This window comes from Phoca vitulina, unplaced genomic scaffold, assembly GCF_004348235.1.
Source record: "Phoca vitulina isolate PV1807 unplaced genomic scaffold, GSC_HSeal_1.0 scaffold23, whole genome shotgun sequence".
Taxonomy (NCBI): Eukaryota; Metazoa; Chordata; class Mammalia; order Carnivora; family Phocidae; genus Phoca; species Phoca vitulina.
This window is the reverse complement of record NW_022589726.1, coordinates 21,606,897-21,633,847: the sequence shown is the minus strand read 5'-3', so window position 1 is coordinate 21,633,847 and position 26,951 is coordinate 21,606,897. Positions and strand designations below refer to the sequence as shown.

General features: G+C 51.6%; 2 protein-coding genes across 4 annotated transcripts in view; both read right to left on the bottom strand.

Moving 5' to 3' along the window:
* Positions 1–354: 354 nt before the first annotated feature.
* Positions 355–12,592, bottom strand: PRKAG1 (protein kinase AMP-activated non-catalytic subunit gamma 1). Of its 3 annotated transcripts, none has more exons than XM_032420233.1 (12): positions 12,502–12,592; positions 8,940–8,988; positions 3,432–3,541; positions 3,150–3,231; positions 2,993–3,051; positions 2,827–2,872; positions 2,670–2,724; positions 2,273–2,399; positions 1,798–1,963; positions 1,603–1,640; positions 1,193–1,339; positions 355–1,052 (listed from the first exon to the last, which is right to left on the bottom strand). In XM_032420233.1, the coding sequence occupies exons 1-12, from the start codon at positions 12,508–12,510 to the stop codon at positions 948–950; spliced, it is 993 nt and encodes a 330-aa protein (XP_032276124.1). In that variant the 5' UTR covers positions 12,511–12,592; the 3' UTR covers positions 355–947. The 3 variants fall into 3 exon arrangements, with proteins under 3 accessions (XP_032276124.1, XP_032276125.1, XP_032276126.1); XM_032420234.1 differs by having other exon boundaries at positions 3,432–3,584; positions 12,502–12,587; XM_032420235.1 differs by lacking the exon at positions 3,432–3,541 and having other exon boundaries at positions 12,502–12,586.
* An 85-nt stretch (positions 12,593–12,677) lies between these two features.
* The window catches only part of KMT2D (lysine methyltransferase 2D), a 40,291-nt gene continuing 26,017 nt past the window's right edge, over positions 12,678–26,951 (bottom strand). Inside the window, 16 exon segments of the mRNA XM_032420230.1 lie at positions 12,678–15,685; positions 15,843–15,951; positions 16,078–16,151; positions 16,395–16,680; positions 18,360–18,490; positions 18,586–18,722; positions 19,598–20,738; positions 20,887–21,014; positions 21,093–21,225; positions 21,865–21,995; positions 22,092–22,267; positions 22,440–22,515; positions 23,160–23,319; positions 23,476–23,643; positions 23,767–23,907; positions 24,044–26,887. Of these exon segments, the coding sequence (XP_032276121.1) occupies positions 15,593–15,685; positions 15,843–15,951; positions 16,078–16,151; positions 16,395–16,680; positions 18,360–18,490; positions 18,586–18,722; positions 19,598–20,738; positions 20,887–21,014; positions 21,093–21,225; positions 21,865–21,995; positions 22,092–22,267; positions 22,440–22,515; positions 23,160–23,319; positions 23,476–23,643; positions 23,767–23,907; positions 24,044–26,887 (5,928 nt within the window). The 3' untranslated portion in view covers positions 12,678–15,592.

The window sequence follows — 26,951 nt, the reverse complement described above, 5'->3', positions numbered from 1 at the left end:
GCTCTGGGGCCAAACTGTTTGGGTACAAATCCTAGCTCTACATTTTACCAGCTGTGTGGCGTTGGGCTGGTTACTTAGCCTCTCTGCCTCAGTTTTTGTTTTTGTTTTTTTAATCTGTAAAACTGGAATCCTATCTACTGTTGTTCTGAGGCTTAAATGAATGAACAGACGTGAAGCACCGAGCATGGTGCCTGACACAGTTTTACATATGTATGTGTGTGTGTGTGTGTGTGTGTGTGTGTGTGTGTGCCGTTATTCCTGTTGTTGTGAGTAATGAGTTGAAGAGGCCATGTGAGGTAGGCTGGTTGGAGCAGTAGAGTCTATCAAGAACAAGAATCAAACAATCAAGCAACACCATGAAGAGGTTCCTGTCATTTTAATTAGGTTTGCCATGAAAAGCAATAACCTCAGCTAATCACTCTGCCCTCCTCCTCCACCTAACCCCCATCTCCCTTCATATGCACATAGCACAGGAACCCAAAGGCCCTCCTCCCCACAATCCTCCCCACTCCCATTATGGGAAGAAATGTCACTAAATGGACTCAGCCTCCTCCATATAGCATGAAACAGGATGAATAAAAATATCTTTAGGAAGAGTTTTGTTGTGCTATTATCTTAGGGTGGAGTCAGGGGCAGAGAGAGAGGCAAAGGCTGGGTGAGGTCTGGGGATCTCTCAGAGATCAGAATTGGCCTGAGGGGCACACAGCCCATCATTCACTGAGAAAGGGGGCTACATCTAAGAGGGCTGGGGCTAGGATGGGCTAGGCTGTATGCATGAGGATAAGGACAGCTAAAAATCCATTCTCCTTCCTCCCCCTGCACCCTCCCCGGCTCCCGAGCAGGGAAGAGAGTCACAATTCTCTCAAGATTTCACCTGTGGTTCCTAGAACTTTGGGCAGGCAGTGAGTGGGGCACATCCCCTGGTGCTGCCTGACCCCTTCCCCAGCTCAGGGCTTCTCTCCTCCTGTGAGCACCAGGGCCTGCAGGATGTCAGACAGTGATACAATCCCCTTGACCACATCATTCTCATCCACCACGACAAGCCGGTGAACCTGCACAGAGCAACAAGGGAGAAAAGGGATGTTTAGTGATGGCCTCAGTTAGGATGAGCCCTTCAACCCCTACCCACCTTGCCAAACCCCACACTCAAAGCTGCTCCCCTCAGCTCCTTCTGAGTCACTGGCCTCCCTACCTCTGCTTCCACCAGCCTGTTGATGATGGTCTCCAGAGTCTCGTGCAGGTAGCACTTGAGGACACCCTCAAAGTAATGGGATCGATGTTGTAGGGCTTTGGTCACAGACACATCTAGGTTGTTGTAGGTCTTTTCTGCTGCCAGATTCTGGGGAGAGAGAGGAAGGTGCTTGCAGGGAAGCAAAGAAGCCAGCCCCCAAACCCTGAGTCCACCCAACCGCGCCAGAGGGATTCAGGGCAGTTGATAGCCTTGCCCACAAGCCACACCCAACTCATTCCTTTTCAAATTGGATTTGAAAGCTTAGAAGCTTCTAAAACCCTTAGGTCCCAGAAGAGACTCTCTTCTTCTCCCTCTCCACATTCAACACCCCGCCCCTTTCCCTACCTCCCAGCCCCTCCGCAATCACTCACGATAACATCAAACTTGGAGTAGATGTCCACCACACGCCCTAGGGGGACAGAGGCAGATCAGCAAGGAGGATCTGGCATCCAAGGCTCCCCCTGCCTGTAGCATCACCCTCCGGGCTGAGCTGAGGAACAGCAGATTTTCCCAGAACCACCCCGGCTTCCCTGGAGCCTTCCCTCTCGTTCTGTGTACTCTCTCACCTTTCTCATCTACTACTGGCAGTGCTGAGACTCGGTGTTGAACAAAGATGCCCAGAGCCACATAGACAGGGGTGGTGGTGCGGACCATAGCAATGTTGGCATAGGTGCCAATCCGTAGCTCTTCCAGAGACTTAGACATGAACTCTGGCTTGGGGAACTCAGTGATCTGAGGAGAGAACCATCAGCTTCATCTTCAAGAACCCCCACACCACCCCTGGATACCCCTCCAACCCAGTATATAAGAAGTAAAAACCAGGGGCACCCAGTGGCTCAGTCAGTTAAGTATCTGACTCTTGATTTCAGCTCAGGTCACGATCTCAGGGCCATGAGATCGAGCCCCGTGTCAGGCTCTGTGCTGGGTGTGGAGCCTGCTTAAGATTCTCTTTCTCCCTCTTCATCCGCCCCCACACCTCCCCTGCTCTCTGTCTCGCTTAAAAAAAAAAAAAAAAGTAAAAACCAGGCTGAGGACACTTACAAACAATTTGAGGAACTTGAGGATGCGCTTGTGGGTGAGGATGTACAAAGTGTTGCCTGATTCCGGGTCAATAACTGGCAGTCTGTGGATCTTGTTTCGAATTAATGAAGACACAGCATCGAACAAGCTGTGGGAAGGTGGGGGATAATGGTAAGTCCCACAGTGCTGAGCTTGAGCTGAGTAAATAGCTTCTAAGAGTGTATTTATAAACAGGGAAAACTGATGATTGGGAGAGGGGTGCCGTGTTCAAACCGACCTATAGAGTGTGTGAATGTGTGTGTGTTTGGGAGGAGAGTATTGTTTCTCTTCTGCCCCTGGATCTTTGGGTATCTAGGGCTTTAGCTACCCTGGTGGCAAGGCTCTTCCCCTTCTGGACAAATGGGTAGCTGGAACTCACCTGGCATTAGGAGAAATGCAGACGAGTGGTTTGAAGGAATCCTGTAGGTACACCTCTGAAGGGAAAAGGGAGGTTCACAAAATACCGGTATGGAAAACCATTTCCAAGGAAACTCTCCATCCCTTTTTCCTTTTACAACCCCCAGTTCTCTACATACCTCTCCAAGTTTCTATCTTGTGTTCTTCCAGCTCATAGATCTGTACCTGGAAACAGAAGCACAGGACTTGAGACTTGATCTCTCTGCTTCATTAACCCCTTGTAGTTTGCTTGGAAGAAAGGAACTAGGAATGAGGGACTTGGGTCATTGGGCTTCGGTGTCTTACCAAGGCTGATTTATAGTATCGATGCAGGATATTGATGAAATCGGTGATGGTTAGCATGCCTAGAAGCCAAGACAAGATCCCTCAGCACTGCTCAAAGTTTCTCTCCCTGCCCAGCACAAGATGCCAATACTATTGTGTACCAGAAACTTTTGCCTACCTACAAAACTTTGCTTCTTACTATCCCACAAAGGGGCAGCTCGTACACCATTAGTCACCAAAGCAAAGAAAGCTTTCTTCACCTGTAGCCAAAAGAGAAATCATCACAAAGGAAAATTCACAGGGTGCAAGACTTTAAAAGAACAGGGGTTGGGTATGTTAGGGAAAACATGAGACTAAACCCATATAAGGACAAGGATATTACCCTTGGGATGAGATAGGATGAGAGTTTTTGAACCAGAGGCTCCTAGGAAGGGGGATGGGAGAAGAGGATTTCACCCACCTGCAGGGAAGTATCAAATACAACCAATTTGGAGCTTGTGGGAATCAGGTCATAGCAGCGATGAGACTTCATGAAGGAAGTATACACACTATTGTTGGATTCTGGGGTCTCTGCATAGGGTGGGATAGTTAGAAGCTTCCTTCCATGCAACGACTCACAATCAAAAGAGGCAGAAAATAAAAGTGTAGTTGTTCAAATATTTAGAGCCTGCTTTTTTATAAGGCCCCTTTTCTATCTGTTTTGTTCCTGTTGTTCCCAGAAAAACTAGATAAACCCCTTAGAAACTATTTCATACAACCCCCATATCCAGGTAGGACTCTACAGGCTCCTCAGGCAAAAGATGGCTACTAAAACAGAAAATCTATTAATATCTTTCATTGACCTCTTCTAGTCTAAAAGTTTTTTCTCATCTTTAACTTAAATTTCCCCTTTCATATATTAAAGCACATTTTCACTTGTTCTCTTTTCTCAATTAAGATGTAATTAAGCTTCTTAAAATTCAAGTAAGCTTCTTAAAATTCAAGTAAGCTTCTTAAAATTCTAAGATCTGCAGATGAGAAAGTCATGGTCCAAGTTGGGCCATTTCAGATCAACACTCAGTTGGAGCCCAGTGCTTAATTAACCTGGCCCCAAACGCCCTGAGAGTCCATCTTGGGATGACCCTCTGAATCAGAAATCATCCCACCTACTCTAGACAAATAGGAGACCCTGGCTGTGTTTACCTGTCCATTCCTCTGACTTTAATTGCTTGCTCTAAACTGGAGAAGCAACCCAGAAAATAATCATCTGAATGTGCTATGTACTACGCTATGTGTACTTTAAAAATATCACATCATTTAATCCTTACAACAAATCTGTAAAGCAAATACTGTCCTCATTTTTCAGATGAGAAAACAGGTGGGAAGCAGATAAATAAACTGCTCAAGGTCACACCATTAGTAAGTGGCAAGACTTAAACACAGACCTGAGTCCAAAGTTCATGATCTTAAATCCTATGCCAGTTGTTTTTAGTGTTTAATTTCTTACCCGTTATACAGGTACACTGTTTAAAAAGCCAAACAGTTCTAGAGATTTTGTTAAGAAAAACTGCAGTCCCTGGCACCTACTGCCCTGTCTTACCCCTCCTCAGAGATGAGACCTCTTTTAAAAAGCTGATTATTTTGGCACTTATTACTAGGGCTGCAAATAACAACCTTATATTGCTGGGTTTATTTTTCCATTTTGGGGCATTATCTATTATTATCCAAGGAATATGAGAATTTTTAGTTCTCCCTCCTACCAGGACCCCAACACAAACATGCACTTCCCATCTCCCCATTCTTCCAGAAGTTAAACTATAATGTTGGTTACATTAGTATTTAAATAATTTTGACTGAATATTCCTTATTCGGAGCTAAGCCCAATGGTACACTCCTGGCTTTTTTTTTTTCTTTCTTTCACAACTTCGTTTTCCCTGGAGTTAATAACTGTCTTGTCTTTTTGTTTTTTATAACTAATTCAAGTATTCATAACTAATTCAACCCCAAACTCTTTACCAGTTGTTTAGATCTCCTTTCAAGATATTCAGAAGCACTAGATAGTCTATCAATGTAAACCACCCAAAGAATTCTCTCAGGCGTCTTCTGACCTGCTCAAATCTGTGCTGGTTTGCTGGTGTGCACAGCTGTCCTCCTGAGATCTTCCTTCATCGCCATCCAGGGGCCCCCTTTCATGTCTCTCCTGTATTGGCACTCCTGTGTCCTGTACTCTATGTTTTCATCTTTTTTTTTTCTTTCTTCCTTGTTTTGGTGGTATACATCTTCCTGTAGCTTCCTGAGTAAGGGTGCATGGGAGGTAAATTTTTTGAGCCCTTGCACCCTGCAGGTATCTTTATTTTACCCTCATCTTTGATGTATAATTAGGCTGGATATAGAATTCTAGGTTTGGATTTATCTTCCTGAAGAATGTTGAAGGCACTGCCCCCATTGCCTTCTCGTTTCTGGTGTGTTGAGAGTCCAAGGCAATTCTGATTCTTTTTATGTAACTTGTTTTTGTTTGTTTGTTTGTTTGTTTGTTTTCCTCTCTGGAAACTCAGGATCTTCTCTTTGTTTCCAGTGTTTTGAAATCTCATGATGATTGTGCTTTGGGTGGGTCAGTTTCATCCATTGTGCTGAATACTCAGTGAGTCTTTTCAATATGAAAACTAATGCCCTTCAGTTCCAGGAAATGTTCTTGAATTATTTCCTTGATCGTTTCCTTCCCTCTGTGTTGTCCTTTTTCTCTTTCTGTAATTCCTATTATTTAGATATCAGACTTCCTAGACTGACCCTTTAAGGTTGTTCTTGTTTTGTTTGGTGAGTTGTTTTTGTTGTTACTGTTGTTAAATAAAATATCTTATCTCTCCTAGTTTACGCTTTTTCTTTTTTTCACTTCTTTGATTTTTGGGGCTTTTAAAAAAGATTTTATTTTTTAGTAATCTCTACACCCAACATGGGGCTTGAAATCATAGCCCCTAAGATCAAGAGCCACACACTCCACCAACTGAGTCAATCAGGCACCCCACTTTTTTTTTTTTTTGAGGGGGCAGGAGGGACAGAGGGAGAGGGAGAGAGAGAATCTTAAGCAGGCTCCACGCCCAGCGCAGAGCCCAATGTGGGGCTCGATCTCACAACCCTGAGATCATGACCTGAGCTGAAATCAAGAGTCAGACGCTTAACCAACTGAGCCATTCAGGCACCACACTTCTTTTTTAATTCTACTTTTTTGGAGTCTTCCCCAACTTAATTTTCCAAACCTCCTTAGTTTAAAATTTTTGCTATGATATTTTTAATGTCCAAGAGCTCCTCTTTCTTTTCTGAAAATTCCTTTTAAAAAAACATGACATCCTCTATTTGTTGCATGGTGGAAATAGGTTCTTTATCTGAGTTATATTAATGTTAATTTTTAAAGTTTTCTTCTCTATGCATTGACTTCTTCTTTCTGTTGCTTCTTTCCCCTGCTTGTTTCTTCGGGTGGGGGGAGCAGTTTGGATCACTTTTCTTTTTATTTTAGAGGCTTTCTTCTTTTTTTTTTTTAAACATTTTTAAAAAATGTTTTTTAAAGATTTTATTTATTCATTTGAGACACAGAGATAGAGAGAGAGAGAGCATGAGCAGGGGGAGAGGCAGAGGGAGAAGCAGGCTCCCCGCTGAGCCAGGAGCCAGATATGGGACTCGATCCCAGGGTCCTGACCTGAGCCGAAGGCAGATGCTTAACCGTCTGAGCCACCTAGGCGCCCCTATTTTAGACGCTTTCTTTAGATGTCTGGTTATCCTTGGTTTAAAGGAGCATTCAAACCATATTCTAAGAGTATGGTCTTTTTTTTTTTTTTTTAAGATTTTATTTATTTATTTGAGAGACAGAGCACAAGAGAGAGCAGAGAGCACAAGCAGGGAGGGGGAGAGGAGAGGGTCAGAGGGAGAGGGAGAAACAGGCTTCCTGCTGAGCAGGGGGTCCAATGGCTGGATCCCAGGACCCTGACATCATGACCTGAGCTGGAGGCAGATGCTTAACCCACTGAGCCACCCAGGCGCCCCAGAGTGCAGTCTTTAAAGCTAATTGGCAGCTCAAGTGTACACGTTAAGTCTTGTTGACTGTGAGCCGTTTAGATGGGGAACATTCAATACTCATATTTTTAGGGCTTTCCCTTCAAGGGAATTCTGGAGAAGATTATTTATTCAATCTTGTGCTTGGAGGGTGAAGTCTTTTCTGTCAGCATTCTGGAAATTAGATTAGGGAAAGGACTGGGATCTCGGCATCCAGTGCAGTTCGCTTCATGCTCCCGTGTTTAGTATAGTATTTCAGCCCTCAACTGGGCCTGAACTCCTCTCCAGACCTCCAGTCTTTGCCAGAGTTGGGAGGAGGAGTTTCCTAGCTGCACTCAGTGGAGTAGGGAGTCTCTGAATCTAACTGCTTCTTAGATCTCCAATGCTTCTCTTGGCCTTCCCTGCTGCTAGTCTGTAATTCAGTTTTCTCAGGTCTGCTAAATGATTTACCACTCTTGCATCTGTTTTCCAATTTCCAATTACTATTGTCTCCTCTCTTATTCTCCCTATTCTGGTGGGTTTGTACCTTTTGAAAAAGATTCTTTTATGGTGGCTTTAGTAGGTTTTTGTGAAGGAACAAAAGTAGATGCATGTACTCCATCTGCCATCTTTAACTGAAGCCCACTATTGTTTTTCAAAGGAAACCTCTTGTGGCCCCATGCTGCTGGCCTCTGTGGGACTCCAGTGTCCCAAGTGTCCCCCACCTGGGAACTCCCCTGCCTTGCCCGAGGTGGCTGGGCTAAGGAGTTCCCAAGAACATGCCTTTTGATGCGAGTTTAAGACATGTTCCACTGAGAGTTAAATACCATCATTTTAGGCCCCAGAATTATAAACATATTTGATTTGGCTTTCTCGGTATTTTAAAAATAATTTAAATCAGTTCCCCAATTGTAAAAATGTGGAGATTGACATAAAAACCCAGATTCTCCATTTTTTTCAAAATCAGATCTGACCACACTAGGCTTGAATTTCTGAACAGTGACAATTGACAAGACCTGGACAGTTGCTGCCTCCTTTTAGACATGATGAGACCTATATAGGTTGTCATAGTCATATGTAGCCTATAGCACTGCTTGGCTCACAATTTGAGTTTTTGACTCTTGCCTTGGTGCTACTGCAAATGTACTCAGAAACATAAAATAGGCACTGATATCATGTGGCAGTACTCAATTATGAAGATATCACCCAGATAATTCAAATATGACTATATTAACTTTTTAGGATACCAACAAAATGAAAACAGAACATTTAAAAATTCTTGTGGAGAACTCATAGACCCTTAATAATACGTCGTACGATCCCAGCCCATATTTCAATTCTCTGAGAAAGCATGTACTCCTAATGCCATAAACATGTCCTGGGAAGACCTAGGAGTGTTCCTGGATAAAATCCTCTAAGGGAGGTGCCTGTAAGTTCTGCTTCTTTCTAGATAGTCTAGGGTTGGACCATTCCATTCTAACCAGTTATTTGGGCAGGTGCTAGAATACCTTCTCCTCTGCCCTGGATTTTAGGGTTTAGTGCCTCTATTTCTAGACTAGTTTTAAGGGCTTTCAAGGCCTTTCTATAATTTCTTGCGTACACTCAGTGGCTTTAGGGAGCTCACTGGATGATAAAATCCTAGTGGCATTGTTTCTGGGCTAATCAGAAAATACCAGGCACCACTGATACATGGTTAGCCAGCCCAGAGTTGCCTACGGAAGTTTTCCCTCAAAAATTTCAGTGGTTTGATAATTGAAAATATTAGTCATTCCCACCCTGCCCAAGATTTATTCCTGGGTGATCCTGCCAAATTACTAATCCTGATTCATTATGGTTTGGCACATTATCTGGCCCAGTTTTGATTTTTCCCAGGGGGCATCCTGAGAGAGATTCAAAAGCATCGCTGAGGACAAGTTAGGATTGGGCTATTGCTTTCGTAGCGGTTTCCTTTCTTCAGTAAACTTACCTTGAGGATGCTCATTTTCCAGAGCTGGGGAGCTATCTGAAGAAGTGACCTGGAGAGAAAAGAGGAACAAAGATTCAGCCTATCCTAGGCTCCACCCATTCTGGCCGAGCATGATGAGAAAGGCTGGTGAACTAATGATGTCATTTAAAGTACCATAAGGCCCTCTTAAAATATTATCTCGTTTAATCATAACAACCCTGAGGTAAATACTATTATTGGCCTCATTTTCACAGATTAGAAAACTGAGGTTCAGGAAATATTAAACAGCATGCCCAAGGTCACATGGCTGAGGTAGAACAGGAGTTTGAACACATATCTGTATGGTTCCAAAGCCTATGCCCTTATATACCACAATGCCTAATGAAACAGACTTAAAAGCTGAGACCAGAAAATCTGAGAATCCACAAGGTTCTCACAGATCTACTTTATAAAAACAAGGAAGCCAGAGAGACAATACTGCTTTCCCCCAAATACCTAAGCCTAGTTGTAGACACTAGAATCATAGACATGCCCCTTTACCATTAAGAGAGGACCACATCAGGGGTGCCTGGTGGCTCAGTGGGTTAACCGTCCAACTCTTTGATTTCAGCTCATGTCATGATCTCAGGGTCGTGAAATCAAGCCCCACATCGGGCTCTATGCTGGGCATAGAACCTGCTTAAGATTCTCGCTCTCCCTCACCCCCCACCCTTCCTGCGCGAGCGCTAAAAAAAAAAAGAGAGAGAGACAGGATCACATCTAGGGAGGATCCCGGCAGCTGACTGTCACAGAGAGCTAAAGCTTGACTGACTGAGGGGTGGATGAGGACAACAAGTGTTTTGAAACTGGGGACCTGACTCCTCTTAGCACCTTGTGAGTCAAAGGCTCCTAAAGCCCAGAGGATACTGGTTTTCCAAGCTTCTTTGACCATGACAGTCTGACATTAGAGTGCTTTGAATATAGAGAAACCTTCAGAACCATCTCTGGGCTCCCTCAAGTGGGAATATTTGGAAATTTCCTTGTTATCTAGGAACCCAGGAGGGGTCATGCTAATTTTAATCCACTGGAATCAACAGTTTTGGCTCCATTTATTCTGGGTAACATACCAAAACTAACTTAAAGGCGTACTTCACCTACATAGCTACGGTAGTAACATGAAATTAAAGGCCTTGGCTTGAACCTGGTAGGTTGATGGTAAACAGGGTCAAGCTGGCAGGACAGATCTAAATTTCCCTCCCCTAATGGGTCAAGGTGCGGGCAGGAGGGAAGGGGAATAATCTCCCTCTCTTCTCTCTGGGCTGCATTAGACTATCAGCTTGGCCTGGCATTTTGGCAAGGCTATAGGAACAACAGCCTCATCACTTATAAGTGGGAGAGAGGGCTGTTCAGTGGTAAAGATACACACATGATAACACAGTCTCACAAAGATCTATACAAAGACACAGAAACAGCTACTTGTGTAGCTGTTTATTATACCCATCATATAATACTTACATACTGCACTGTGCTACAGTTTTTTTGTTTATTATCCATCCAAACAGGTTTTAAATTCCTGGAAGCCTAGAACTATTTTATATTTCTCTGTATCACCCATACCATCTAGCATGGGGTTCTGTACATAAATCTCAATTGTTTTGTTTTTTTAACTCTCAAATTGATAATGATAATGATGCACACTCCCGTGAACAGAGAGACCTAAGATTAAGTTACAGAGAGAAAAGTAAGGTATAGCTAGAGATACAGAAACCTACACAACAGAGTCAGGCTTTATTGAATATGACTTTACCTTTCTGCCTGTTTCTCCACACAGGAGGATAATTATGTCCACTTCTCTTTGCTTTTAATAACATAGGAAACCTGAGAAAGTACCACTGTAATACATGAGTACAAAGTATTATTATAGAGACACCGGCTAGATCTGACACATGGACTCACAGTTTCTTTTGAACTCCTGATCCACATTTTTTTTAAAGATTTATTTATTTATTTTAGAGAGAGAGCACGCACACGCTGGGGGAAGGGGCAGAGGGAGAGGGAGAGAAAAAATTCAAGCAGACTTGGCACTGAGTGCAGAGCCTGACGTGGGGCTTGATCTTACGACCCTGAGATCATGATCTGAGTTGAAATCAAGAGTCTGATGCTTAACCGACTGTGCCACTCAGGTGCCCCCCCCCCATCCACATTTCTAATTGTTTGCTGGATAACCACAGATGTCACAAAGACTCCTCAAATGCTTCAGTACAAAACAGCATCTGTCCTTTCATCCTATTATTCTTACTGGGGCTCCCATCTCTGTTTTTTTGCATTGCTCTCCTATAGGTGCCTAGGACTGTAGTATTGATTCCTCCAAGAATGAGCTATGCCAATATGTCTGCTTGGAATCGCAGGGCAGGGCATGACCTAAACATGTCCTTAACATCTATCAACTAAGCTGGTATGTTAGAAATGTCTCAAATCCATTTCTCTCCTTTCCACTTTCACAGTTTTAACTTAGGCTTTTACCGTTCACTTCAGCAATATTCTCTAAATTGGTCTCCCTGTCCATGTCACATGCTCTCCTGACTGAGCCAGCCAGGCGCCCCAGACCTTTTATTCTTGTTCAAAATTCTCTTAATCTGTAAGAGCTGATACCCTTGCCCGGGTGCCCAACTGCAAATCACTTTACCACTTCGGTCTGTTTTCTCCTTTATAACTTGAGGGACAGGACCTCTCTGCAGGCAGAGAAAGGGTGTGGTCAAGGAATTACTATGGGCATGGGACTGACCCAAAGAAAGATGAACCTGCCAGTAACAGATGATAAAAACCAAGACACGGAAGAGTTACTCTGCCCGACAGAGGATATTTGGTTCCAGATGCTAGAAAACGCTCCTGAGAGTGACGGTGGATCCAAACATGTAGCAGGCTACCTGCAACATCTCTGGGAGGATGACAGGGACCTGCCACAATTGGTCAGTGCCTGCTAGCCAAGAATGATCTATGCCAACACGCCTGCTTAGAATCGCAGAGCAGGGCATAACCTAAACTTGTCCAGGGACACAGCGCCTCTAACACTGAAAGAGTCCCTCCTTAAGGGAGAGCCCACTTTTCAGTCTTATTAAGGCAATGTGACTTCGCCAGACACCTCGAAGCAGCATAAAAGTCTTTCTGATCTCCCTCCTGCCAGCGCCTGCAGGGCTCACACTCAGACAACCGGGGGCCAGGTGCTACCCGCAAGCGGGAGTCCCCCGGAAGCCCCCTGCCTTCCCCAGGAAAGCCGGATCACAACCCTGCTCTCTCTGGCAAACCTCTAAAGGTTTGAGGTGCTCAGAGCAAAGGAGGCCCGAGATCGCCGAGGTGTGCTCGGGTTCCTAACGGAGAGCAAAGAGTCACTGCCAGCTCGGGCTGAGAGTACCACGGACGTAAGGTAGGCACCGCGCGGCCCAGTCCTAGGAGATGCGCCCAGCGAAGGAGCGGAGGGGCAGGGTCACGGGATAGCACAGACCCCGGCTTCTCGTGCAGCACCGGTCCCTGCCCAGGCCTCCCTGTCCCCTAACGGGGGTCTCGGACTCCACAGCGCCCCCCGCCGCCCTCCCGTGCTCCTCACCGTCTCCATTTCAAGAGGCGCTGACTGGGTTCGCTCGCTTTAGGAAGCTCTCTGGGAGCCGGTCGGGAGGGGCGGAGGGGGGCTTAGGCCCCGCCCCACGTCCGGTACCGCGACACCACTTCCGCCTACGTCAGACACACGCAAGCCAAGGGCGGAAGGCGGGGAGTTCACTCTTCCGGCGTGGCCTGGCCTCGGTGACCGCCCTCCCCTGGGTCCTCTCGGACCTTCCGGATCCGCGGACGGCGAGGGTGACTGGACGGAGCCGCTTGTATTTAAAATGTTCTTTTTTTATTTGTCGTTTAAAAACAAACTTGGAAGAAGCAAAATCCAAAACTTGCCCTTTGCCTCTTGCAACATAAATTATGTACAGTTCAGAATGATCGCTGATACAAAACATGCCAAGGACAGGGCGCTGGGGGTGGAGGGAGAGAGGGCGCTTTAAAAAAGGGAATCATTTCATCCGTTGTTACGAAGGACCAACCTTGCTGTACAGGATACACACAACACAAAATAAAGTCTTCACGGGATTCACACTTGTCAGCGATTTATTTTTTAAAAAGGGGGAGGGTCCTGGAGGTGAGGGGAGAAGACTGTAAAAGGGAAAAACTGAAAATTGAATATGTGCAAGTGTAAACCAACCCAAAATACAAACACGGGGGGGGGTGCGGGGGAGGGAGAGGAGGGAATTCAGATGCAATTATACAGGCGGGGTACTTAAAAAAAACAAAACAAAACAAAAAAAAAAACAACAACCAAAATTCCAACCTTGTAGCCTGGGTCTGAGTTAGTTTATATAAAAATTAAAAACTGTATAAGATTTCTTCACTAAATTCTACAGGACTATCGGATACCTAGCATATGCTTACAAAGTCTGCCCCATCCCCTTTTCCCAATCCCAGGGCCCAAGCCCCAACCAGAGCCTGACTCACAGGAGCCAATCTCCCCCTCCCTGTAGCCTAGACCTTTTGCTCTTGGAAAAGGAATATCCAATGGCTTTGGGGCAGCAGCCCAGTCTCCCCGCTGTCTGATTTAATGACAGTGGTTTCTGTGGGGGTGGGGGGATGTTATTCTCTTAAACATTTGCAGCTTGAAACAGTTGAGGAAGCAGCTTTAAAAAAAAAAAAATCTCCCTACCCCCATCAATCCGCAACCCCCCAAATTCAAAAACAAAACAAAACAAAACCTAAAATCACAACAGCGACCTTGCTCCCCCTCCAGCAGGCCCGCCCATCCACCGCCACCAAGCCCACCCCTACACTCCAGACATTTGATTCTTGAAAATATTAATTACAAAATGCCCTTTGCCCACAGCCCCTAGGAGAGAACTGCATATAAGCTTCATCTTCATCCCCACGCTCCCTACTTGAGGGGGTCTGGGGCCTCACCCACCCCCAACCTACCCCTACCCCCCAGGAAGAGGTTCAACTGCAGCACAAGCTTGGGCAGAAAGGGGGAAGGAAAGGGAGGCAGGGAACCCATCACCCTCTGGCTCCCCCTGGGGCCAGCTCACTTTTGTGCGTTATAACATAGTCCAACTATACAACGGGGGTGAGAATTGCCCAGCCTCTATACCCCCACCTTACAGCAGTCACAGCCAGGGGGTGGGGAGGAGGGGGTGAGGAAAAGGGCGGTAGGTTGGGTAATGGAGGGGGCCCCCCCACAAGGGGAGCTCCATGTGTCCGCCCCACGCCCCCCTACCATTTATAAACTGGTTTTGTAAAAAGAAAATAGATATATTTATATAGAATATATAAAGCACAAAAATTAGTAGTTTTACATTTGCTCTCCCCGGGGGTGGGGGGAGAGGGGAGGGTTCTCACCTCCAGCCGGCTCCCCCATTCCCCACAAGACTATGTACAATCCCATGTATAAATAGATAAATACCCCCCACCCTCCCCGTGCTGACACTAAGCTCCCCACCCCCACATCACCACCCCTTCCCACCAGACCAGCAGCAGTTTGGTGACTGAGGGAAAGTGGGAGCTCCGGGCCACACCCTGCCTCACTGGGTATGGGCATGCCACTCAGGGATAGCCCTCACCCTACCACCCATCCACCCCATCCAGGGGCTGGAGGGCAAATGGGCTCATGATGGGGTTGGGAAAACAGGAGGGAGATATCCTGGTCCTAGGTTTAGCACACCCCTCCTGCCCCCATGTCCAGATGGAGAAGGAAGTCCTAGAGCAACTAGGGGCCAGTTATCCCCAATCTTCATCATCATTAGCCTCAACCACCATCCCATGCCCATAATTAAAAACAAAGATGGATTTTTTGTTGTTGTTTTTCTTCCTCTTCCTACCCCCCTTCCACCCACTCAGAAGAGGGCAGTGAGGTGGAAGAGAGGGTCGGGGCAGTAGGGGGCTTGGAGAGGGTCTCACATTTCAAAACAGCAAAAAATCCAACACTTAAATGAGGTAGGTGTGGGTGCGGGGTCTCCTTGCCCGGCTTGCCTGGCTTGCCCTCCTGGGCAGCTGGGCGCCTCTTTCCCGTTCATGTTGCATTTGTCAGAGTGGAAAACAAGGAAACACAACCCATAGAGAGACAGAAACACAGAGGAGAAGAGGGAGACAGAGACAGATTGAGAGGGAAGGGGATGGGAGTGAGGGTGGGGGCAGGACCCGGCAGGCAGGGCCAGGTGTGGGACCCGGCCTTTGGGATTGTCAAGCTTAGTCAAGTCTCTTTGCAGCCTTGAGTCGGGCCGGAGAGGTCGGTGGGAGCAGCAGGGCTGTGAGGCCCGGCCACACATCCTCCTCCCCCCTCCCTGCTGCCTCCCAGTTGCTTCTGGGTAGTTCCCGGCCCATATCCCCCTCAAACCTGAGATGCCCAATGGCTGCTTCTGTCTGGCCCCTCCTGGAGCTGGGGGCAGAGATGCCAGCCTGGGGGCCGGTGGCGGGGAAGAGGGTTGTCCCTGGTGCCCAGGGTGGGCTTGGCCTAGGGCCCTCTGCCCCAGCCTCCTGCTCCAGGGGCTCCGGTCAGCCGGCAGCCCCAGCCCTGGGTCCTGGCTCTGGCTGCTACCTCTCTTCCCCCTCATCCCTTTCAGGGAAGAGGTTGGGGGTGGGGGGACTCCCCTGCCTGGTAGCCTCTAAGCTTCTTAGTTCATCCATTTTCGACAATTCCAGGCTCCACAGTGGCAGGGGATCTTGTGCTGATCGTCCTCAAAGTCAAACTGATAGTCATAGGTCAGCTGGAAAGAGAAGAGGGTAGAATCGATGCCAGCCCCCCAGAGGGAGTGGGGGGCAGGCAGAGATCTGATCTGACGGCAGTGGCCTTGGAACTTGGTTCTAGGGAACTGAAGAGAAGCGGGAGCTGCTTTGTCACTCACACAGAACACTTCCTCTCACCTCCTCTCCTTTGGGGATTCGCCGGCTGGAGATGATGATGATTTTATCCTCCTTGTCAAACGTCACAACTTCCGCCACACAGTTAGGGGCACAGGAATGGTTAATGTACCTAAGCAGTGGGCCAGAGTCGGGGATGCCAGGCAACTGAGTTGGGAGGGTTTTGGTTCCTTCTTGGCCCACCCTGAGTGTCACCCCCAGGGACCCCTAAACTCCTCCTTCCTCATTCCTCTCTCACCTGGCAGGGCCTCCGGTCAACGTAGCATCAATCACATGTTCGTTGTTTATTCGGAACATGTAGATGCCTCGATTCTAGAAAGGAAGAAGTTGCAGAAGTGGGAAGAGTATCAGGGAATGGCAGCAGCGCTGGTGGTGGGATCAGGTAGCAGACTCGGGCAGTGGGCTTATCTTCATTTCCTGTTCTGCCTTTCTCTTGTCTCTCACCTCCTCCTCCTGCCACAGCTTTCCACCTGCTCCCCTGACCCCAATTCAGCCCCTTGCTCCTCGGCGGAGAGGGCGCCCATAAACCAAGACAGCCCCTCTGCCAGCCCATACCTGCTCCTCATAGATTTTCTCCCGCCGGTTGGCCACCTCATTGCGAATGATGGTGCCAATATATTCGATGACCATTGTGTGCTTTTCTAGGTCCTTGGCGGCGTAGAGCCCCAGGCCCTGGATACGGGAGCGAGCCAGGTACACGTTGTTCTTCCACTCAGTGCGCAGGCGCCGGTACTGTGATGACTTGGAGTGCACAAACTGCTTGCTGTATGGGGTGTTGGTCTCGCCTGTGAAGGTGCTCTGATATGCCTTGGACATGCTGGTGCTGTTCAGGGTGTGAGGCCTGGGAGGTGACACAGGCCATGACAAGACAGCTCTCCCCCAGACCAAACACACCCCACCCGCCTCCTCCCTAGGATGCGCAACATGCCAGTTAGGGGCATGTGCTGTCTTGGAAATGGAGTGGAGGCGTGTGGGTCTTGGCTTTGGTGAGACAGCCACTAGTTGTGGGGACCCGTGCGACACCCTGAGTGGCACAGAGAGCCCAGGATGAGGGGTGGGGGATGGAGGGAGGGGGGCACCAATTCCCCTACACTGAGCCCGCTCTCCCATCTCCCTGCCTTATTCCACCCTCCTGCCAAACATTACACAAGGCCACGCTCCTCTGGGAGGTCTTCCCCAAGCAGCCCAGGCCTGGCATTTAAGCTCATGATTTGCTCAAACGTCTGAGTTCTACCTCCTGCACATGCTAGAAGCCCTGAAATTGGGGGCCGTGTCTACCACACTGGGCTGGATCTGAATTAAAAGTGGCTCTGAATTCACAGCCGAGAGGTGGTACCCTTTCCTTTCTTCAGACTGTCCCCTTCTCTGACATAACGTTGGGCTCTGTGCAGATGGCTCAGTGCAGGGGAATGACTGCTGCCTGGCAGGATGCCTCTTCACCACCCTAGGGCACCAGCCAAAATCTTGCCCATCCCAGAGCAGTGGTTTTCAAACGTTTTTGATTCTTTTTGATTTAGTAGAGATGCATTTTTTTCCTTGTTTCTTTAACGAAATGTTACTGGAATTCCAATACATAAACTAGATGAAAAGAGAATGCTTCCGGGTGAATCCAATTTGGGGAAGGGGGAGTTATGCACGGGGAGGGCCAAGTCCTGCTCACTCGGTTTATGTGTTCCAGGACTTTCTGAAACACACACAGTTTGAAAACCACTGTTGTAGAGCATCAAGGACTGGGGATGACTGGGGTAGTAGAGTCTGATGCTCTAGGCTAGCCCAAGGAGCAACAGAAGGCCTTCGAGAAAACCCTGCTACAAGGATTCTGCCTCCCTCTACCCAGGGACCAAAGTCAGGCTACTGTGGTACACAGAAAGAGCAGTGAACCACAAGTCGAGAGGTAAGGTTCTGGTCCCAGCTGTGTGACCTTTGTCTAGTCACTTAACCTTTCTGGGTCTCAGTTTTCTCAGCTGTAAAATGGGGGTTATACCACCTGCCCTACCTACCTCATAAGGTTGTTGTGAGGATCAAATGAGATAATGGATGTGAAAACGCTTTGAAAAAAAAAGTATAAAGTGCTATACAAATGTAAGGTTTTATTATTTTTCTATTATATTTCTAATTATTTTTGACACCAACTCAGCCTGGGGAAGGGAAGGTGACCCTAGCCTTTATGGGGTGTCTCAGGCTTGGGAGAATCACAGGCCCCCTGGAAGCAAAATAAGAGAGGAAGGAGGTGACTGGCTCCCTTATCTACTGCATAAAATTTCACCACTGTCTACCCAGAACCTCCCCAACAGCCATTCCCAGGGTGCCCAAGATAGGTCTGTCCCAGACCCCATGTCAACCCAAGACACCTGAGCAGCGTGGAGGAGGAGGAAAGGGATGACCTAAGTGATACCTGCATACACCTGCATACCCTCTAATCAGGAGGCCTAGAGTGAACCCCCAAACCTTCATAATTGGCCAGAGGGCGCCTACCAACCCCCACTCCCGCATCCCACGGCCCCCACCCTACAAGCTCACCGTTTGTAGTGTGTGAGGATTTTAGGCTCCGATCGGGCACAACCAGTGGGATTGATCATGAGTGGCAGCTCCATCAGGGGGTGGCGTCCATAGCGGAATAAATAGTTTTGACAGCTCTCCACTCCAGGCAGCTGTGGACACAGGTCGTGTGCTTGCCTTAGCCTGAGCGTTTTGGGGGCAGGACCAGAGTCCCCAGTGCCCACGTGGCCCCCGGCCCCCTCCTTACTGATTCAGCTATGCGCAGCACGGCGTGCACTGTAAGCCCAAAGAGCTCCTCGCCTTTCAGGTACTCGGGGAAGAGCCGCAGCATGTCGGCCTCTTTTCTCATGGCAGCCACAGGCTCAATGATGCGATTCCACACCGCTAAGAGGCAAGGAAAGAGAGCAGCCCTCAGAGGCAACTTCTGCTGATGGACCTCAGCCTAACCTCGATCGGGAGCGACGGTCCTTTTCTGTAGCCTGCCCACCTCCCTGCCACGAGGCTGTGTGGTTCTTCAGGACCCCCCGCTGGCCTCCCAGTCCCACTCTCCCTCAGCAAGCCAGCAGGCTTCCTACCCTGGAGGGGCACCAGAGAGCCCTAGGACACAGAGCCATGACCCCAGGGCCCAGGAGACCCAGCACAGGCCACAGTGCCTACCCAACAGCCAGAACAACAGGCCTGCTTTGGAGTTGGGAAGACTTGCGTTCAGGTTCTAATACTGGCTATGGGCCCTTACACCAAATACTTAAATCTCTCTAAGGCTCTGTTTCTTTTTTTTTTTTTTTAGGCTCTGTTTCTTTATGTATACACTGGGCAAAATGAAAGTACTTACCTCAGAGAGTGGCCATGAACAAAATAGCCTACGTCAATTACTTAACTTTAGTTTGTGGCGCACGGTACTTGCTCACTTATTTCTATCGTTAATGCTAAAGCTCAGAGCAAAAGAGCTCTGACCAGGGAAAAGCAATCGTAAGGAACTCATGGTTAGGAACAGGGTGAGCCAGGCCAGACGATGCGGTCTCAAAACCGTATTCTTTAGTCCGGCTGAGGATAGGAAAAGGAGCCAGCACACGTGAAGGAGACAGCAGAAGGTCTTCAGCCACGGGGGGGTGCGAGGTGGCTGAGAGAGGCTAAAGCACTGCCCCTGGGGATCTCTAAAAGACCTCCACTGGCCTGAAGCCAGGGCAGGAAGATCCCGCGCGAAGACCCTGCGGATCCCTTCCACTTCCACATGAGCGTTTCCAGGGCCCCGTGCTCACCCTGGGGGGAGGCGTCGGCGAAGACCAGGTCCTCCAGGCCCTGCTCCATGACTTTGATGATGAACTCGGGCCTCCCATTGTTCTCGCCGATGGAGCAGCGGTAGCAGCAGCGGCGGTTGTTGGTGCGGAGGCTCCAGTAGATGCGCGTGGCCTCGTAGCCCACGGGATAGAGGGCAGTGGCGCTGTGGAAGTCAGCCATCTGATGAGGCAGCAGCTGTCCGATGGCGTGGAACACAAGGCCCCCCACGCGGAACATGTGCAGCCGCTCTCCCCGCTGGATGATGCTGGCGATTTGCTTCACCTCATCCCGCTCGATGTAGACCCGCCGGAAGACAGCAAAAGAGCTCAGCTCCTGCTCACAGGGCCCCTTGATCTTATGCATTGGACACAGCATGGTCTTGTCCTTGAAGAACATGCACTTGGCGCGGATGGCGCAGGCAAAATGGTAGACGCTGGGGCACCGCATTCGATTGCAGCTGCTGGTGGCACCAGTGCGCTGGCACAGGGAGCACTTGGTTAGCAGTCCTCGGTGCAGGGCAACCTCCACGTTCATCAGCGCCCCGCCCTGAGTCTCGTAGACCTCCGTGGACCACAGGGCACAGTTGAGGTGCACCCACAGGTCCAGGTCCAGGTTCAGCAGGCGGGCAGGCCCATCAGTGGCCCCATCACCCTCCTCGTGACAGAAGCAGCAGCGCCGCATGTCACGAGGCACCTTGTCAGGTCGCAGGGCCGTGCCAAGCTGTTCCATAAACTCCGCCACTTCCCGCTCATCCTCCTGCCGCCCACTGCCCTTCTGGATGGTCAGCAGCAGTCGCAGCCGCTTCCAGCGCACCCCCTTCCACTTCTTGAGGCGAGGGGGCCGGGAATCTTCACCTTCTTCGGGGGGCCGGGCTCGGGGCTTGGGTCGGGCCGATTCAGGGGATGAGGCCAGTGGCAGGGGCGATGGGACCGGTGGCTCAGCTGAGGGTTCAGCCGGGAGTTCAACCAGGGGTTCAGCAGGGGGGCTGGCAGGAGAGGGTGCCAAGGGGGAAGGGGGCGGGGAGGGCTCTTCAGGAGGCGGGGCGGAGAGCTGTCGCACATCCAGATTGGAGACGTTGTAGGTGTAGCTGTGTTGGGTGGGTGGCTCTGGGGCGGGGCTCTCCTATGGGAGGGCACGGCCCGGTATCATCAGCGCCAGCTCCGCGCTTAATGAGCCGCCCCCTCCTCTCACCCAGATTCCTCTCTCCCAAAAGCCCTCTGCCTTCTTCGCCCTGGCCAGACACCCACTGTCTTTTCTCCCCCCGACCCACCTGTTTCAGGAGGCTCAAGATGTCTAGCTGGCTCTTGAGGGTATAGCCGGGCAATACTGCGTCAAACTGCTTCAGCCAATCGGGGCCAGCTTCTGGGCTCTTGCCTCCCAGACCCTTCTCTTTCCCTCCTGCAGGAAGGAAGGCGTCAGAACCTCCCACCAGAATCCCTCCCTGCAGGTCCTGAGGAGATTTCCCGCCACACTCACCAGGGCCCTCAGCTTCCCCCTTCTTAGGTTCAATGCCCGCCCGGGCAGGGCTCTCCGGGAACAGCACCTCATAGGAGTTGGGGATCTTCATGCTTAGCAGCTCTGCTACTGCCACCATCACACCATTCAGGTTCTGCCAGGGCAGGGAAAGGGACGGGAGGGCCCGTCGGCGGTGTGGAGCGGGCGCTGCCACCAGCCTGGTCGGGACAGAACACCCGGAGCCCCGCTCCCCAAGCGGCCGGTCAGTCCCGCCCTTCTCACGCGCTTCCTCCACAGCACCTCTCCCACCTCTCTGCTGCAGTCGTTAACGGGCGCTCCACAAAGAGGGACCCGTGCCCACCAAGTTTAGGAATGACACACGCTATATGCACCACTTGGAGACTCACGATATACATTAGCAAATTAAAGAATCTGAGGAGTCCTGTAGTAAAGAAACTTGTTTTGTGGTTTCAACCGGGATTTCCAATTTTCTTTGACCACAAAACCCTGTCAACATTAAAAAATAAGAGTTCCGCCAAACGTGACTGGGGACACGCTGTCTTGCAGCATTCGTCGCATTATGTGCGCTCTCCTAATTTGCTGACTTGCGTCTCTCACTGGACTGTGAGCCCTTCGTGCTTTATTTACCCTAATCCTGCAGCCTTCAGCCCAGGCATTCACACACAGTAGGTCCTCGTACATAGTTCTGAGTGGTTGAATTCATCCACACAAGCTCCAGGGACTGCCTTCTGACCAGGATCCCTCTGGCCTCCAAGGAACCCCCAGGACATACCTTGGCCGCAGCGGCGGAGACTGTCAGCATGACTGACACCTCACTTCCTTTGCCCTTTTCCCAAGCTGTGGCAGGTAGCTTTCCAGGGGCCTCCAGGTCCAGGGCCCCATAAGGTTTGGTATCTGGGAAGACTGAATGAGAGAGGGACCTGTGTAAGCTCCAGCTGCCCTCTCCCCCAGCCTCGGACAAGCCAGCCCTGCCTGGCCCATGCCCAGAGCAGCCTCTACCTGGGATACTGGCCCGAGGAATGATGGGGATGACAGGGGAGAGAGCCCGGTCTTCCTGCTCCCACCGGCCTGAGCCCAGCTGAGGGAAACGAGTGGCCTCCTCCCCCAGGATGCTTTCGGGGGACGAAGCTGGCACAATGCTATCAGGAGAATCGCTGTCCTCATCACTTTCCATCCTATGGGCCAAAAGGAGACATTTGTTGGTACAGCGCTGCAGACTCCCCCTCCCAAATCTAGAAATTAGTAGATGTCATAGCCTTATGTGGCACCTGCCATTGGCCGAAGGGAAAAATGAGGCAACCTGCCCGCCACCCCATTCCTTACCCCATTTCCAGCCCCGCCCCCCACCTGACATCCTCAGTCTGATTGTGAGGGGGTGTAGGCAAGGCAGCCAGCAGGTCTAGACTCTTCACCTCTGAAGCATCTGAAGGGTAGGAAGGGAGAAGGAAAGTCAGGCTGGTGGCCAGAGCTCACGGGGCTGTCTCCCCCAAATTTCAAGCCTAACTAGTACAAGACCTAGCTTAGCTCTCATGACCGCTGTTGTCTACCCACCCACCTACCTACAAGTCTGGGGCCGATGAGCTGCGTCTGTCGAGCCTTTCCTACGTGCCAGGCACTGGGCTCTGTTCATCAAGTTTTAACAACTCCAGCAGAGGAATATTCTAACATCTATTTTCAGTGAGGAAACTGGGGCCCACCCAAGTCAATCATGTTACTTAGCCGTGGTAACACAGCTAAATGCATACAAGAACCAGAGAATTCAAATCCAGATTTGACTGGCGTTCTATACCCACTAAAGCACTGTAGGCTGTGCCTCATAAACAAAAGCCTCATCAACACTCTCTCCTACCACCACCTCCTCTGTCGCCTATGCTCTGGACTCCTTGCTTCCAACAAGTCAGCCCTAAAGAGGCCCTTCCCTAGCTCAGGTACCCTGTTCATGTGCGCACACGGGACCACAAGCGATCACTCCTGTCTCAAACCGTATGAGAGGGCACATTGACCGACCTGGACCCCAGCCACCAAACCCCACCAGAGAACGAGAGGCCCACGCTGCTCCTGCCTTACCCCTCAGGGTCCCTTCAGTATCCCGGGCAGAGGCAGCATCCTTGGGGTGTTCCCCCAGCTCTTCAGATGGAGTGACGCCATTCACCATCTTCTGCTGCACCGATGGGGGTGGGGTGGGGGGCAGCGACGAGGGTGGTGTCGGCGGGTTACTCAGGTTATTCTGGGGGTGGGGTGGGGTGTTGTGTGCAAGATGGCAGAGGGAGAATGACGTAATCTCCTGGCCCCCCACGACATCAGCAATCTCCTCATCTTCCACTCCCACCTCCACCTCCCCAAGAACCTCGTCATCCCCAAAAAGTATTGCCGTTTTTCTGACCTTGGTAAGCAGCTGGGAATAGTAGTCAGGGCCAGTGGGCAGTGCCCCACTTCCAAAGGCCCCCCTCAGCTGGCACTGCCCGTTGACCGGGCAGCCACTGCCGAAGGGAGCAAAGAGGCTAAAATTGGCGGTGATGGTAGGCTCCGTTAGGGGCAGCAGGGACAGCTCCTAGGAGAGGCAAGATGACAAGGTTGGAAATCTACAGAGTGAACATCTCTGCCACTGCACAGCTGGGGGCCAGCGTGCCCCCTATCCTGGGATGGGACCAGGGGGCTGGCTCCTGGGGGTCACCTGTTTCAGCTGTTTCAGCAAGGCCTCGCTGGCCCTGACCCCGTCCTCCTTCCGCAGCTTCTTTCGGGAGCTCACCAACCTGTCGCTTGCCTTCTGCACCCGCTTGGGCTTCGGTGTCACAGGCTTCCTTGCTGCTGTATCCTAAGCCGGATAAACCCACAGTGAAGGCTGCAGTCTTCCTCAGAGCCCTCACCTCTTCTCTGTGAACCAGACCTGCTCACGTTGCCCCGGGTTGCAGTCCCCATTCTATCTGCTCCAATCTATCTAGAGCACTCACCTCCTTGTTGCTGGGGGTACCCTGTAGTTTCTGCTCCAGCCCAGCCAGCTTGCTGTCAATGTGCCCGTTGATCTCAGCTCGCAGCCCCTCGGGCCCCCGCCCAGTGCTGAGTTGCACATTCTTTGCCCGTAGAAGCTTCTGCAAGAGCAGATGCCCGGCCTCTGAGCGGGGGCCTGCCAGCAGGAGGTGGTTGCTGGTACCTGGTGCCCCTATTGGCTCCCCGTTGGCCTCCCTCTTCACCGCCTGGGCTCCCAAGGCACATGGCTCCTCCCGAGGCTCCTGCTTGATGCTGAGATGGGGTGGCTCAGGCACTGCCTGCCCGTTCACCTGCTCCAGATGTCCAGGTACCAGGCTGCTCTGCTCTGGCTTCTGGGCTTCTACTAGGTTGTCTGGGGGGTCCCAAGGTCCCAGCCCCTTGCCAAAGAAGGTATCCGCAAGCTGGGCAGCAGCAGGTGAGACCCTCCCAGTAGGCAGCTCCAAGGATGGCCCCTGGGGTTTTGGGGTCCCTGGCTGGGTGGGGGGGAGCTGGGCCTCAGAGGGGAGCTGGGATGGGACGAGGGGGCTGGCTCCGGGGGGCTGTGAGGAAGGTCTCTTTGGCTCTTGGGGGCTGGATGGTGGAGGTGTGGGATGGACAGGGCCGAGGACCGGTCCTGCGGCTAAGGCTCCTTGTGGGGCGGGGAGCCGGGGTGGGCCCTGAGGTCGAAGCCCCGCCCCTAGCTCCTGGAGGGGGCCAGTCTGGGATCCAGGGAAGCCCCCAAGCTGGGGCTGGCGGCCCAGGAGGCCCTGGAGGGGAGAGGGCTGGGCCCCGGGCTCCTGGTAGGGGGGTGCCTGGCGCACTGCCGGACTCTGCTGCAGCTGCCGTTGCATGAGGAGCGCCTGTAGCTGCTGCTGCTGCTGCGGGCTCAAGTGCCGCAGCTGGGGGTTTTTGGCCAGGACTCCTTGGAGCTGTGCTCGAAGTTGACCCACCGTTGGCATGACTCCAGGCCCAGGCAGGCCCGGCCCAGACTGGGGGACAGATCCTGCTTTGGCAGGCTGTGGCCCTGCGTTATTTTGCACCGGCCGCTCTAGTCCAAGGGGCTGTTGGGAGCCCAGAAGGTTCTGGGTCATGGTCCCAGGCTGCTCCCCTAAAGGAACAGAGGACTGGGCCAGCAGGTGGGACATGGCTGAGGCCTCTGAGGATGAGCTGCTGCCCGCCTGCCCATGGCTTCCCACACCTGCCGTGTGGAGCAAGTTAACTTGCTGCTGCTGGGGCCCTGGGAGCCTCAGAGACGACTGCAGCTGCGCAGGGCTGGGCTGCGGCTGGGCCTGCGGCTGGACAAGCAGGAGCTGCGAGTCCCCGGACAGCGAGGGCTTCACCTCCCCAGGTTCGGTGGCTGCCGACTCGGGAACAGCCCCTAGGGCTAGCGGCGCCCCCTGATGTGTGGACGGCCCCTCCGCGGCCTCTGGAGGAACAGCCGTTTCTACCATGCTCTGCTCCTTGCCCGTCAGGACGGTGGCACCCAGGGCTCCGGGGCTAGAAAAGTGTTGCGCAGGCTTGGCCGGCATGCCCGGGCCGAGGGGCCCCTGCTGCTGCGGCTGCTGCGGCTGCGGCTGCTGCGGCGGAGACAGTAAAGTTCGACTCTGGTTCAAGAGGCCCATCTGCTGCTGTGGCTGCGGCTGCGGCTGCTGCTGCTGCTGAAATTGCTGCTGCTGCTGCTGCTGCTGCTGTTGCAGCTGCTGCTGAAATTGCTGCTGCTGCTGGAGCTGCTGCTGCTGCTGAAATTGCTGCTGCTGCTGCTGCTGCTGGAGCTGCTGCTGGAGCTGCTGCTGCTGCTGCTGGAGCTGCTGCTGCTGCTGCTGCTGCTGGAGCTGCTGCTGCTGCTGCTGCTGCTGCTGCTGGAGCTGCTGCTGCTGCAAGGCAGCCATGGGCTGAGTGCTGAGTTTGGGCTGCCCAGCATGCGGCATCAGGCCCTGCTGCAGATGGGAAAGGCCCGCCATGGATCCCTGCTGTTGGTGTTGGTGCTGCTGCTGCTGCTGCTGCTGGGCCGTGACCAGCCGGTGTCCCATAAGGCCCTGAGCCTGCTGCGCCAGCTGGGGGGAACTCAGCACCCGGGACTGGGTCAGAAGCACCTGTCTGTGAGGACCCTGGGGGCCCAAAGCTCCAGGGTGCTGCTGCTGCTGCTGCAACACTGCCACCTGCGCAGGGCCCAGCATGCCCTGGGGCCCCTGGGGTGGCTGTGGGGACAGCTGCTGGACCAAGAGGCCCGGATGGCTGCTGGGAGGCAGAAGCCCCTGGGGCTTGGGACCCAGAGCCTGGTTTGCCTGTACGCCCAGGCTCTGCTGCTGTTGCTGCTGGACTGCCACCTGTCCCAGGAGGTGCTGCTGCTGCTGCTGCTGCTGCTGCTGCTGCAGTTTCTGGGCTAGCTGCATGCGCTGCTGCTGGAGCTGCAGCTGCCTTTCCTGTAGAAGTCTCGACTCGGGTCCTAGGCCTCGAAGAGCCAGGTTGCCGGGGAAAAAGCCCCCTGAGGGGCCAGCCAAGGCCCCAGCCCCACCAGAATGTTGCTGTTGCTGCTGCTGGGCCAGGGAGGTGTTGAGGAAAGGGCCACCAGGCTGTCCGGGGAGTGTCATGCCTCCTGGGGGCAGGCGAAGACCCGCCGCTTGCCCACCCGGAGGCCCCTGCGGTGGCTGCAGCCCATGGCCCGGGAGCAGCTGCCCAGGGAGCTTGGTGAGGAGCCGGGGACTCTGGGAAGGGCTAAGGGCCAGCACGGCCGAGTGCTGCTGCTGCTGCTGCTGCTGCTGCTGCTGCTGCTGCTTATTCCGATACTCTGCCATGAGGTTGGTGTGCTCCTTCTGCTGCTTCCGGACCTGACACAGGAGAGTCGGGACGTCAGCCTAGAGCCTGCCCACCCATGCTCTCCCTCTTCTCGGG